The 14648-nt window shown below is 37.2% G+C and overlaps 1 protein-coding gene across 1 annotated transcript; it reads right to left on the bottom strand.

Moving 5' to 3' along the window:
- Window positions 1–374: 374 nt before the first annotated feature.
- Window positions 375–10309, bottom strand: LOC100893038 (kynurenine formamidase). The gene is made up of 11 exons (XM_030997762.1): window positions 10020–10309; window positions 8449–8542; window positions 7382–7492; window positions 6249–6303; window positions 5519–5604; window positions 5105–5177; window positions 3904–4007; window positions 3412–3490; window positions 2698–2833; window positions 1440–1544; window positions 375–1070 (listed from the first exon to the last, which is right to left on the bottom strand). Exons 1-11 carry the CDS (start codon window positions 10125–10127, stop codon window positions 1038–1040), a joined length of 984 nt encoding a protein of 327 aa, XP_030853622.1. The 5' UTR covers window positions 10128–10309; the 3' UTR covers window positions 375–1037.
- Between the last annotated feature and the right edge of the window lie 4339 nt (window positions 10310–14648).

Genomic DNA, 14648 nt, shown 5'->3' with positions numbered 1-14648 from the left:
AGGCCAGCTATCATAAGCAAGAATGCTTCACAATGTGAAAGCAGTTATTGAGAATGGTTTTTATTGCATGGTAAATTAAAATAATTGAGTATTTTGAGGTTTTAGAATCATCAAAATGATACCAATATATATACATCATGCTGTAAATCAGTTTTGAAAAGCACTGCATAAAGACATGGGTATATATGTACATGTACAGAGAAATCTGTCTATTAAGGTCACCCAAGGAAAACAGAAAAGGTGGCCACTGTAGACAGGTGGCCTTTCTAAACAGGTTCTACAACCCAAATTCCTTTCTTGAGAGATAAATACAAGGCCAATATTGGTAGCTGGCCTTTCTAGACAGGTTGTACAAGATACTGGCACATGTTTTCTCAGGGGAGACAAAATACATGGCCACTGTAAACAGGTAGCTATTACATAATCGAGGCAGCCACAAAGACATGTTTAACTGTATATGGGAATGTATACTTTTGTGGCATCAAACTTTTATCCTCAACCACAACTCTACCTCTCTGCATGTATGTTACTAATATAGTACTACAGAAGTTCACTCAACTTCATCTCTAAAGACACAAAATACATGGCCACTTTGAACAGGTGGCCTTTATATAGAGGCAGCCACACAGACATGTTTAACTGTATATGGGACTGTACACCCTTGCAGCATCTAACTTTGGTCAATATAATAGTACTACTTGCAGTCATATTTGGAATACTGTATAAGGTCATTTCCAGAGCAGTCCTTTTCGTATTATATTGCTACTTTGCCTATTCCACATTGCTTACAACTAGCCATTATCCAAGTCTTCCCCGAGGAGAATCATGGACAGGATAGTCAGTCATTTTTCAGTCTCATCTGCGCCGCTGATTAAGCACCTAGATATTGGTGCTCTACACCAATTGGATACTATGATATCCTCCTAAGGCCAAAGGGGAATATATAATTATGCCCTAACCATAATTTGAACTTCTACTTGACTACTTTATCAATATAAATATTACCACGGAAGTTCACTTTACTTGGAGGATGGCCATCATGATGTCAAACCCATCGCTTGAAGGAAGACCTGAGGGTAGTAAAATGACAGAGACGGTGGTATTACTCGGCCTAATCCTTCACAAAAATACAAATTAGCGATACCATGCAAGGTGTCCTTTACAACACTTTTCTTTTTTCCCTCACTTTACATGTATTTCATCGAAGAATGAAAAATCTCTGGAAAAAAAATTGTTTCATTTTATGTTAGAGATTCTAAGAAGACCCATTAGAGTACACAATCATGTCACTGTATTTTATTTCTTTTTCATGAAATAAATGGATAAATTAAATAAATCATTAACCAAGAGTGTGACATGTTACAGGTAACTGGAGAAAACCTTCATTTTGAAAACTAATGGGTAATTTGTATGTGTCGCATAAAGGATCAATGACATACCTTTTGAAATGGGCAGTTTTCATCAGATAAGTCTGTCATCTCCTCAAAATGATCTTTACCAGGTAACGTCATCGTCTCAACATCTAGTCCAAGAGATGATAGTAGCTACCAGGAAAGAAAGATGAAGCACTTTGTTACCATCTTATCCACAGTTTAATAATGTCATATTAGAAAATATATCAGGGCCCCATCTTATAAAGTGTTGTGATTGATCCAAATCAATCGCAAGTCCTCCAATCAATCCAAATTTGCAGTCTCTTATCTCTTATGTACATAGTTGCGAAGTTTGTAATGCCTATTGAGCAACATGAGCGAATACATCTATCATACAAAATATTCATTTTGAGTATACCTTAGATGGATATGAAGATATAAAGAGGTACAGTTGACAACTCAAATATTCATACCCCTTGTAAATTTTACTGAAAGGTGGACTGATTGGATTAGGGCCTTTGAAGAATATTTTGATATGTAAGCTTTAATATGTCACTTTCTCTTAATAATCAATTTTTCACACATACATGTATATACAAGTACAGAGTTTGGTAAGGTTATGAATAATTTAGTTGTTAACTGTACATCACTTAAACACAACAAAAAATTTCTCATTTGATTTAAAGAATAAGACAATCTAAAATTAGTTCATGAATGCAAATTCAAGATGCTAGCTTCAGCCCATGCATACACAGTATAAATGCACTGATGTTACCGCTATACACACACTGGAGCACATTGCATAAACCGTTATACATCTGCATAATATTGATAAAATAACAATGCAAACACTTTTCACGGACTAATTTTAGAATAAAATCATTGCCATTCTCTGAAACATGAGCTCCAGTGCAAGAAATAAAGAATAAAGGTAAAACTATGGACAACACACACTACCAACTACTGGATACTAACTAGTAATTAAGGTTTTAAAAAAAACAAGACTGTTCAACCAATCACTTGATGGGGAGTTTAATTCCAAAAGGAGCTAAATCCATTTTTGTAACTTGGGAGAAAAAATAATTTGTTTACCAGATTATGTACAGGCGTCTACGGAAAAGTGATATTAGAAGTGCATTTTTCCTTATTGCTCCCAAAATTTAGGTAAATTCTTTTGTTGAAAGACGGGTACTGAAGTAAACAATGTTCATATATCAATAACTCAATTTTCATCAAAAGTGGATTTAGCTCCTTTTGTAATTGAACTGTTCATATTCAAAGTAAGGCAAGTTCATAAATTGCAATATAATTACACCATACACACCTTGCTGTAGTCTTGTGCTTGTATTTGAAGAACAGGTGGATCATACTCGGCTACCAGGATGTGAACTTTGACCTCAAGATTACATTTTGGGATAGCATCCACAAGAAGAAGAGGGCTCACAGAAGATGCACTAGACCTGCAGAACGATTAAAGGTAATCTTCAGTTCTGGGAATCATGGAAATTCTGAAAGAATCATACAAATCAAATTCTCATCAAATGGACAAAAATGTCAATGAATTTTTTAGACTAAAAGAAATATTTGCCAAAATACAATGTAAAGGTAGATGAACTGGAAAAATAATAAAGAAATTAAAATCTTTTAATCTGGCAATGCCGGGAATTCTAATACAATCAAACAAGCTGTTCCCTGAATCATAAATATCTGATATCTACCAAAAGGCTATGATAAAAGAAAGATAGAGAAAACTACTGAGCTGCAAAATAATACATGAGTAACAAGCTTTTCCATATGAGTAGTAGAGATTAACATGATTTCAAGAGGCGGAAAGAGGGAGAATCATCAAGTGGAGATTAAAAATAAAGTATAAAGGCTTACTTAGATTTGAACCACAATTATTTTTACAGTGTAAAATAAAATATAACTGCAAAAAGCAAACACAAACAAAACAACACTTTAAAACTCAAACGCATGGGGTGGCTTACATTTACATTTTCACGATATCATAAGAACTGATAATGCTGATAATACTTACTCTGTAAGTAACATTGGCTCGTTAATGTAAGTTTTTGTAATAGGTCGAACATCATATATACCGGACATAGGAAGGATACCTACAGTCAAAAAATAAACAACAAGACAAAACAAGACATAATTACAGGTCAACTAACGACTATGATCTTTGACCTATGGCATCAAGATTATTTAAGTGTATCCAGTGCAAGATTAATCTATACTGGTGTTAAAGTGGATTTCATGGAGCTAATCAAGACCGAAAAATAATACTTTTGCAAAGCCATTGTGTTACACAAAGCAATCCTTCCGTCAACTGGTGCCCATATGAATTGTTTTGTGCAAAATTGCACATGTAGCAAACAAGGGACCATGCCGGCAGAGAGGTAAAGAAAGCAACTAACGTGTTAAAACCCAAATTGCAACCAGAAATCTAACCATATACTTTTGGCAAAGCTATGCCTGGAGCAACTGTTACTGGATCCAATTTTGGAAGATTATATTTGACCATCACCTTTGACAACATTCTTGCTGCCCTCTAGAAGGCTTGACCAGTCTACGGACAGCATCATGGCTGCCAGATGACCACCAGCTGAGTGACCAGATATGAAAATCCCTCTGTGAACAGAAAGATATAAACAATTCAATTTGAATTAAAGAGACATTTCATTTTGAATTGAAAGTAAATTCTGTATCCCAATTCAGGAGTTCCATTGTCATTTATAAGAAAGTACACACATATGGCAAGACATAGCATTGTGGTTGTGGTTATTTTACCTGACTGCTAAGAAAGCACAAATGCTTGTTAGTAAGCAACCAGACGGCCGACGGCTTTAGGTCCTCTCCGAGGGACCTGGTAATGAGAATTAATGCCTTACCAAAGGGCACTAGCGCATCGACTTGGGTTTTGAACCCGGGTCACCGGATTACGAGACCCCTGCTCTACCAACTGAGCTATCACGCCTCCTCTCGGTTGACAAATAAATGAGCCACCATTTTATTGTACTTGACAGCTACAACTTCATACAAAACAAACAGTCCACATTTCATCGCACTAAGAACAAGCTCTATTTTGGTGGATTATAATGAATAAACACACAATGTTACTTCTCCATAGTCCAAAACCTACTCTTCCATTACTTATTATGTTCTTATCATTTCATTTCTTCTGAACTCACTTCTTGATTTTTTTTGTATTTCCACAGCGCTTAGAGACTTAATTGTAATTTGCGCTATATAAAAACTGAGTATTATTATTATTATTATTATTGGGCTGGAATAAATTTAAACAATTAAATAATATTACCTCAATATTACCTTGTAAGCTATATAGTAATCTATTGAACTCAGAGCAATGTATTGTTTGTATGCCAGCACACAGTCCCCCATTCCATGAGTAATGGTTAAGAAGAATTATTTCTAATCATTTTTTTTTTTGGTTTCAGTTTGAGCCATTCTGTGAACTCTAATAATAAAACAACCCATAAATTTAAAAGCATAACGCAATCACAGAAATTTACAAGTAAAACCTGTTCACATACTTGTATGACGAAGCACACCACAAAGGTCAAAGTGAATGGCAAGCTAGTGTCTGAAAAAAATGCAGTCGCACACAACAAAGGTCCTATGCATAGTTTCTTATCTGTGTGTTAAAAGATACAGATCTGTGAAGCACACTACGCCTATCTATCTCATGTTGGTTTTTTTCCTCTTACCTAGTATCTGGAAATCTTTTGGCCACAAAAACCACAGCCTTTTTAACCTGTTCGACCATTTCATGTAGGGTACCTGAAAAATCAAAAAAGAAATATGGTAATCTTTCCACAACAAATTTAAATCCACTGCTTTAGCATATTATGTGCTCACAGTTCTAGATATTTGTCTAGGAGAAGACCATTTAAAATGAATGAAATGACTAGAATTTAATAATAACAAATTATTTATTATGAAGTACCAGTACGCTTTTAATGACTTGTGGAAAAAAAAGAATTTTGATTGAAAATGTAAATGTAAATGGTATTGAACCATGATAGCTAACTACCTGTACTAGTACTCTAGAAGAAAGCAGAAAAATCAAAAAAGCATACTGGTGAAAGTTTGAATGAAATCTCCAAAATGGCAACACTTACACTCAGGCGCTAAAGAGTATCCAACGGTGACCAATACGGCACCATTCTTGACGAGCGGAGCTCCAAGTAGAGAGTTATTATCCTTACTGGCAGCAAAAAACAAACAGACAAAATGTCAAAGGTCACATTGAGAGAAGGGTTATGTATGATAAAACTTGTTAAGAAGAAAAAGTTGCAACGACTGAATGAGTAAAGTCAACCTACAAATATTTAACCTGGCATTATATTGGTTAATACAGTTTAAAAATACGGAGTAAATTAAAGTAAATAAAGGATAACTTTAAATATGACGTACGAAACTCAACCGAGTCTAACTTCGTTTCCGTCTTCAACCTATTTCTACTGCAAGCATGTGCGTACGTGTGTGCAAGTAATTGTGTTTATACAGACGTGTATCAATGATTATTTACGTCTGGGGACCGACCTTTAACATCACCAACTGAAAGACGTGACTCAGTTTCTAACCGGGGTCGCCTGAGTCAGTTTGTAGGCGTAGACAGAGAGCTGACCAAGTGAAGGTGCCACTAGAGCAACCGACATGTCCAGGTGTCGATTAGACTAATCACCAGTCATTTTTTGTGTTTATTGAGATTATATTTGAACTCACAATATCTCTTTATAGAAATGATATTAAAAGCCCAAATTTTGAATAACAACATGGAACCCCTAACACACATACAGAGCAAAAAAAAATTCTTGTGAATGGTATACTTGTGGACAAGAAATTCACCTTAATTGCTCTGCTTGCCAGTAGCCTCCATGTAGAAACATAAACACAGGTGCATCTGATAACATCAATTAAAAAAGAAGGTCATTACATTGATTAATGTGACATAAAAATCTTGATAGCCAATGCCATTTACTGGGCCCCATTTCATAAAGTTTGTTATCTATAACAAAATACAATAATTATGATGCGCTACTTAAAGGGATTGGGTATCTTTGTCTCAGATTCTAAAACAAAATCCTGGATTTAGCACATGATGCAATGACAATTATAAACCTTTAGGTCAGTCAGGAACCCCACGACTTTTACAAGCCGATCACCTATCTGATTATCAAGAACTTTATGATTGGACATCAAAATTTCAAAAACCGTTTTCTTAATGTTTTTTAAAACACTACAGTCTATTGGGTAAAATGAATACCGTTTTTGCCGGTGATAAGGCTGCACCCCTGATTTTGGCATTAAATTTTTATTTTAATTTTTTTAATTTTTTTTTAATTGTCGAAGGTGGGATTCGAACTCTTGAGTACAAATGTAGATTGGGACCCGAAACCACCGCCTAGGCTATCCCGACTCTGATGCGTTCCCATGCAGCTTTCTCTTATGTATTGCATTGCACCATAGCTTTGTTCGCATGATCTGAGGATTGAGGTTGCTTTAGCTATGGCAAAAACTTAGATCTAGATCTACCAGTAGAGTTTGGTTGTTAAGTTATAAGTTTTATTTACGAGATTGACAAAACGTAGCCCTTCATTTAAAAAATATAACACATAATTGTCGGTAAGAGATGTGTTATTCTAGAAATGTCCATCACCTTTCATCGTTGTCCCATATGTACAAATTCGTGTTTTTGACTTGCGATCTTTTTTTTTTTACTCTTTCGCCGCCAAGGCCGCACCCCAACTTTTTGATATTTTCTCTTCCAAAAATACTGCGGCCTTTACGCCGACAAATACGGTATGGTAAATCGGTCGCTCAAAGATTTTTTCTTTTTTTACGCACTTCATGATCATATTTTGAAGATAATTTTTTAGGTCTTCAATATATCACCATATCAAAGACACTGGTAACAGGTGTAGGGCCATGCATCTCAGATTTAACATTGTTAAACGATGCCTTTAAAAACTATGTAATACCTTTATCAGCTGATTTTGGTGAAAATATGTCTACTTTCTCCCTTTCCTCTGCTCCATATTCTAAGTTTAGCTGTGATTGGAAAGCACCCTCTGCCACAAAATTTGCTGATTCTGTAAATGAAAATGAATATTAAGAAAACAAATTACTAATCAAAACACAATACATATTATTATGAGTATGACACAGATTCTAATAACCACAAAAACACCCAACAGCAATTTATAACAGTATTATCAGTAAGAAAAGAAATAACAATAATAATAGAATAATAATATTTAAAAAGAATAATAATAATAACTATAATATTGTGGGTTTAAACTTTATATGCACAGGGTAGAGCCTCAGTTAAAATTATAGCTCCTCGATGATCGTGAAACTGTTATTGTACTGTGCTCCTCAACTTTGTATCAGGGATAATGTAAATTCAAGACCATCTTTGGGGAATAATTTAATTAAAGCAGGACTACACTACTTGTAGCTCTTTGCACCTTCTATAGTAAACAATGCCTAAGCGGTACCCGTTGGTCCCCCATGGTCCCCTTTTTGTTACTTTAATTGAGAGCTGATTTGATGAGATAACCACCTTCTCAGTGACCAGGCAGGGAGGTCTAATCCCTCCTGGTTAAACTAGTGCAGATAGGCTTTAAACCATGCCCCTCAAAGCAATCACTATTTGAACACTAGTAGAGGAGGCAAGTTGGCTCAGTCAGTAAAGCGTCTGCCTGTCGAACCAAAGATCCCAGGTTCGACCCCCATCCAAGTGGATGACTGAAGCCTGCGTTGTGTGTTAACGTGCCCCTTCCCTTGTTCATAGACGCAGGCTATGTTAAGTGGAAAACACTCTGTCCCTCGGATAGGACGTTAAATGGAGGCCCTGTGTACAGGAGAGTCACCACCTTTGCGCGTTAAGAACCCATTGCACTATTCGTATAAGAGTAGGGGGAAACCCTGGTGTAATGGTCCACCTGCACACCCCAATCAGGCCAAGTATATACGGCATCTGCAAGAATCTTCAGTATTGAAGGAGGCAGATTATCTTGAAGAAGAAGAAGACTGATTTGATTACCTTCATCACAACGTTTGAGGAAATCTTCAATGATCTCATCTGGGCTCAGCTGACGCTTACACCACTTGCTGCAAGAAAAGGCCACACCTAAATCCTGATAAACAAATGAGAAAACAGAAGAAAAATGTTTGATATTGATTGCTAAGATTTGATATTCTTTGCTAAGAATGCACCATGGACTGGAGTCCATGATACTGCCTTTAAATGAGGGATGTACAGTACTAAAATTGTGCTTAATTCTGAGAAAAATACATCGCACAGTTCATTTTAACACCAGGCAATGGATGATCAGCAATAGAACTTAGTGTGGTGGTGGATGTTATTTTACCTGACTTCTAAGAAATGCTTGTTTAACCCTAATAAGGCCGGGGGGGGGGGGGGGGGGCCATTATGGCCCCCCCCCCCTCCACGATTTTTCTGATTGTTCGAGAACGCATATGGATGGCGCCTCGACCGCCACTCGCTGACTTTTTTCCTTAGAGTCTTGCGCATCTTTTAAAAAAAAAATTAAAAAAATCGGACCTATAGTTACAAGGTCACGTGACCTTTTGTCTTTGCATGTCAGCCCGAAAATCGCTCATTTTTGTGATTTGTGTACAAAACATATGGAAATGTCATTTTTCCTAAAAATAGATCAAACATTGGTTATTGGGTCTTGTTTAAAGTTTAGGTGGTTGTTTTGGGAGTCAAAATAGTTGAATTGTAGGAAGAAATGAAAAAAAAAAAAAAACAATAACATAAATAAGTTAAAAAAACAATGAAATACATAAGAAATTATCAAAACAAGAGATAACATAAGGAATAAGCTGGCTCTTCCAAAAAATTTTTTTGTATTATTGTTCCAAATGGGCTAATGAATATATGTAGTGAAAAAGAATGCTTAAATATGAATAATATAGGATTTATGGGTAAAAATGTGATTTTATGACGTTATTTGCATAATTACCATAAATATGCAAATGAGGGATTTTTTTCAAAAAATTGAAATTATCATATTGTTCTATACACTTCACTTGACATGCGTGCAAATTTTCGCGGAGATCGGCCGTTTCACGGCCGAGATCTTAGGGGGGGGGGCCATAATGGCCCCCCTCCCCCGGCCGTAGTAAGACTTCAAATAGCCCGGCCTTATTAGGGTTAAGCAACCAGACGGCCGACGGCTTTAGGTCCTCTCTGAAGGACCTGGTAATGAGGATTAATGCCTTACCAAAGGGCAATAACGCATCGACTTGGTTTCGAACCCGGGTCACCGGATTACGAGACTACTGCTCTACCGACTGAGCTTCTTCTTCTTCTTCTTCTTCTTCTTCCTTTTCCTCTTCCTCTCCCCCTCCTTCTCCTTCACCTAAATTCTCCTTCTCCTTCTTCTTCTTCCTCCTCCTCTACTACTACAGCCACAAAGCCATCGTCCGGTGTATTCTCTATATTATTAAAGGTACTGACCACTGTCAATGTGCAAGCATCTCAATCTAATTACATTTGAAATAATGGACTCTACATGTACTATGTAGCTGTATGTCAACTACGGCGCGGCGTTTCTCAAGAAATAGGATTCAGCGCTTTGTACGTACCTCGCTGTTTTCAGAAGACCTTGCACTTGCAGTGTCATGATCTTTGACTTTACCTTCAGACACTTCAGCATCTAGATCTCCTTCTGAATGTGGCTTTGGAATCCCCATGTTGTTGTTAGCACAGTCTTCGACTTACTTCTATTTAAATCATCAAACAACTATCGCCGAACGTGTAGAATGTGATTCGCGGGAACTTCGGCCGTAGAGCTAGAGTCGAGACGTATAGCGTATGTGGAAGAGAAGTACCGTATCGATCTGTACAGCCAGCCAGCTATCTAGATCCTCGAGTGTCATCATATTGAATACGTACTGTGCGGCTAGCTACACGAAAGCACAATTTTTTTCAGGAGCTTAGGCACATGTTGCACGCGCGCTTTGGGGAACATGGTTGGGGGAATCCCCGACTACAGGGCAGCGTTTCAAGCAAGCGTCACAGTACATCGACATTCCATTGAAACGCGTTTATTGTTCATCATTGGATGTCGGTGAACTTGTACTTACAATGGTCTCGTGAAACCATGCCTAGGAATATAGACATATGTTGGGGGAGGGAGGGAGGGGGGGGGGGGGGGGGGGGGGGGGGGGGGGGGAGGGGGTGTCGGTGCTTGTGTAAAAGCTATATACGCGGCCGGGACAGGGTCCAGGGGCGACAATTTTTTCACGGCCGGAGAGTCGCGCGAGAAAGGAATGGGGGGGGGGGGGGGGGGGGGGGGTAACTTGGTTTATTGACGCGGCCCTACCGAACTACAAGATTTTTACTTTGCAGTATGAAAACTTTGAATTCGAGTGACTTTCTCGGTAAATCATGTTCATTATTTTGTTCACTGACCGAACAAAGTTTAGCGGTTTGGAACTTTGGTTTTTAGAGCAGTGCATTTCGATTCAACAGGCAAATCTTAGTCTTATCGTAATATCCACAATATTTCTCATAGGTAATCATCATTTAGATAAAGAATTTTGTTTTCTTAATTCGGGGGGGGGGGGGTGACCCTTTTGAATATTTCCAGGGAGAGCCCCCCCCCCTCCCCTGCTGACCCTATAAGGAGTGTATACATTGTCTATTTCTTGTACTATATCTACCTATGTAATAGGCCTATATACCTGAGTGTAAGCATACCAGAATATTTTCAAATTGTGAACCTTGGCATGTTAGACGACTTGAGAGCCCTATAGGCCTTTGTTTTCAAATCTTTATTTATTTTATTCTTTCTCGAAATTCCGGGATGGGGCTTATAGGGGGAAATGATTTTTAACAAAAGATCATCGTGCTCACACCCAACCTGTTATTCCATTAAAGCAAATCCCTGAAAATTAATGATTTATACTCCTACATATTGGTAATTTTATGTATCAACTTGAGATAAACAATCTACCAAAAAGATTAAACGGAAATGTTTATTAAAAACCAGGAAATTCATAACTACCCAACTAGCAGCCTTTTCACACACAGCTAAAATTCATCGTATCTAGAGATGATTAGAATCACTCAACAGTTTTAAACATGTTTATAGACAAAATTTCCCAGTGTGAACATCGTTTATACGATGTTGCGATAGATACGAAGTCGCGATCTATACGCCCCTCAGCCTTTTCACACACAGCTAAAATTCTACACTGTTGCTCATAACGGTGGAATATTTTTTTTTATCCCAATTTATGGAATTATTTTAAAAATAATTTAAAAATACTAGATCTAGATAATAGTATACAGTCTCAGATTTTATTGAATAATAATTTGCCAATATGTGTTTTGCGTGACTGCTAAAGCATGTATATTATGCTACTATGTTTATTAACTAGGGGACCTATGCCCTTAAGTCATAAATGACAGTAATGAGGATTAATGCCTCACAAAAGGGCACTAATATAGCACATCGACACGGTGTTGATCCTGGGGCCTCACAGTTACGAGGCCATTGCTTTGTCACTGAACCATGACTGTACGCAGCGGGGGCTATGGTAGGGGGCAGTTTCCATAAATTGAAAAAAAACAGAAAATGCAATAAATTTTCAATAATTTATTGCATTCTACCCCGGTCCCCAACATAAAAAAATCTTCTGTGTGCCCATGCCTTGAGCCATAATGCATGGCCGTCCAGAGGATTTTTTTTATGTTGGGGACCGGGGTAGAATGCAATAAATTATTGAAAATTTATTGCATTTTCTGTTTTTTTTTTAATTTATGGAAAGTGCCCCCTACCATAGCCCCCGCTGCGTACAGTCATGGTTCAGTGACAAAGCAATGGCCTCGTAACTGTGAGGCCCCAGGATCAACACCGTGTCGATGTGCTATATCAGAGCCCTTTTGTGAGGCATTAATCCTCATTACTGTCCTTTATGACTTAAGGGCATAGGTCCCCTAGTTGATAAACATAGTAGCATAATATACATGCTTTAGCAGTCACGCAAAACACATATTGGCATATTATTATTCAATAAAATCTAAGACTGTATACTATTATCTAAATCTAGTATTTTTAAATTATTTTTAAAATAATTCCATAAATTGGGATAAAAAAAAATATTCCACCGTTATGAGCAACAGTGTATAAACATGATTAGTATAAACGTGTTTCGAACGTGTTTAAACTAATCACGAGCCTTTCACACACAGAAATTTCGTTGCGATCGTTAATAGTTTCGTGATTAACTACTGCTCGTAAAATGCGCAGTAGTGCCATTGCGCATTGAAGGTCATGTCATGTCAATCAAAGCGCACGCTCCATCCAGTTTAAACACGTTTAAACACGAATTTCCTTTCACACACAAAATGTCAAGCTCTCTAGATACGAACTTCGTATCTGCAGCCTGCTTTTAGGGGCGTATGGATCGCGACTTCGTATCTATCCCAACATCGTATAAACGATGTTCACACTGGGAAATTTTGTCTATAAACATGTTTAAAACTGTTGAGTGATTCTAATCATCTCTAGATACGATGAATTTTAGCTGTGTGTGAAAAGGCTGCCTAAAAGCGGGCTGCAGATACGAAGTTCGTATCTAGAGAGCTTGACATTTTGTGTGTGAAAGGAAATGCGTGTTTAAACGTGTTTAAACTGGATGGAGCGTGCGCTTTGATTGATATGACATGACCTTCAATGCGCAATGGCACTACTGCGCATTTTACAAGCAGTAGTTAATCACGAAACTATTAACGATCGCAACGAAATTTTTGTGTGTGAAAGGCTCGTGATTAGTTTAAACACGTTTCAAACACGTTTATACTAATCAGGTTTATAGAATTTTAGCTGTGTGTGAAAAGGCTGTAGGAAGTCGAATCATTTTCACCCCCTCGCACAAAAACAGTTACTTTACCAAAATCATTCATTTATACTGGACCCATATGGAACTCACTCAACCCGGCTCTCAAATCAACCCCCACACTTAACACGTTTAAACGTAAACTCAAGCATTTCTTGTTGAATACCTACGACAAACATGATACCTAAACATGTTACCCCTAACATCTGCTTTTCATTCATTTCACTCTCTGCCACCGGTCAAAGACGGCTTTAACCCTATGTCAATTCTTCCCTGATATCTCTGCCCCTCCCTCTAGCTCTCTCCCTTTTCCTCTTCTTTCCCGCTTGTTCACAACGTTCTCACTTGTCGTCCCGTATTTTTATTTTTTCACATTGCTTTTTGTTGTTGTCTTCTTCTTCCGTTATACTTTCCATTCTCGTTAATCATCTTTCCTTACGTACCTGTTCTCTTTTCTGAATTGTTTTCCTTGCAATTATTCTTTCTCTCCACACAAGTAGCGCTAAATAAAGCACTGATCATATATATTTGTTTATGCTGAGGAAAGCACAGAACTTTTCCTTTTTTCAATTATTTACGATATGTTTAGTAAAATGTGTCACTTAAAGATAACCCTCGTGTAATCATATATGCTTTTGTAAATATTTATGTTAATTCAGATACCCTAATTTATATATGAACATATGAACCGGGACCTACATAATACAAGCTTTGCTTTTTAGTAGATCCCCCACTTTATTGATTGATTTATATGATTGTATTCTCTGTTATAACTATTACCATGTACATTATGTTTTCTGTATTGTAAGTTTAGTTATAATAATGACCATTGTTCATTATGTTCAATTATGTTATCTTTGATAAAGTGGAATAAATAAACTTGAAACTTGAAAACTTGAAAAGATCTAGCAATAGCTTCATTACAAATTTACATTCAAGCTCAAGTAAAATGAAATCCTATTATAATACATATAGGGTTATCCGAAGAATATAGGTATGCTAAATAAAAACAAAACCGCAACAAAACAAAGGCAAATTATATTAAAACAATATATCGCACATACACTCGAGAAAAAGTTAAATAATGTTGATATTATCAGAGACAAAACAAGTAGTCAACTATGCCAAATACTAAATCATGACAATAGAGGCATATGGCAGATGTAAATAAAACCTCGACAAAACTAAGGCAATTCACGGCCCGCTCTAATTGGGGGGGGGGGGGGGGGTTAGAATCATCAGTCTCACAATTTTGTTGTTGCTAAACCATCGTAAACCATGGAGGGACGCACTACCCCTCCTCCACACTCGTGGATAAAATATTCTATATGGGCTGCATCTTTTATAATTCCTCTATCAATATAAGTA

Source organism: Strongylocentrotus purpuratus, unplaced genomic scaffold (genome assembly GCF_000002235.5).
Source record: "Strongylocentrotus purpuratus isolate Spur 01 unplaced genomic scaffold, Spur_5.0 spur5_scaffold_4, whole genome shotgun sequence".
In the NCBI taxonomy this organism is placed as follows: Eukaryota; Metazoa; Echinodermata; class Echinoidea; order Camarodonta; family Strongylocentrotidae; genus Strongylocentrotus; species Strongylocentrotus purpuratus.
This window is presented reverse-complemented; position numbering and strand designations above follow the sequence as displayed.

Bases quoted from the DNA above. Each gene is read 5' to 3' on its own strand.
- LOC100893038 (XM_030997762.1), bottom strand. From the start codon at position 10,127: ATGGGGATTCCAAAGCCACATTCAGAAGGAGATCTAGATGCTGAAGTG. The intron at 5,605-6,248 runs GTGAATTTCTTG...TTTTGCTGCCAG, and splicing joins TGGCAAGCAGAGCAATTAAG to TAAGGATAATAACTCTCTAC. The intron at 1,545-2,697 runs GTGTGTATGGTG...CTTTCCTGGTAG, and splicing joins AAGCACAAGACTACAGCAAG to CTACTATCATCTCTTGGACT.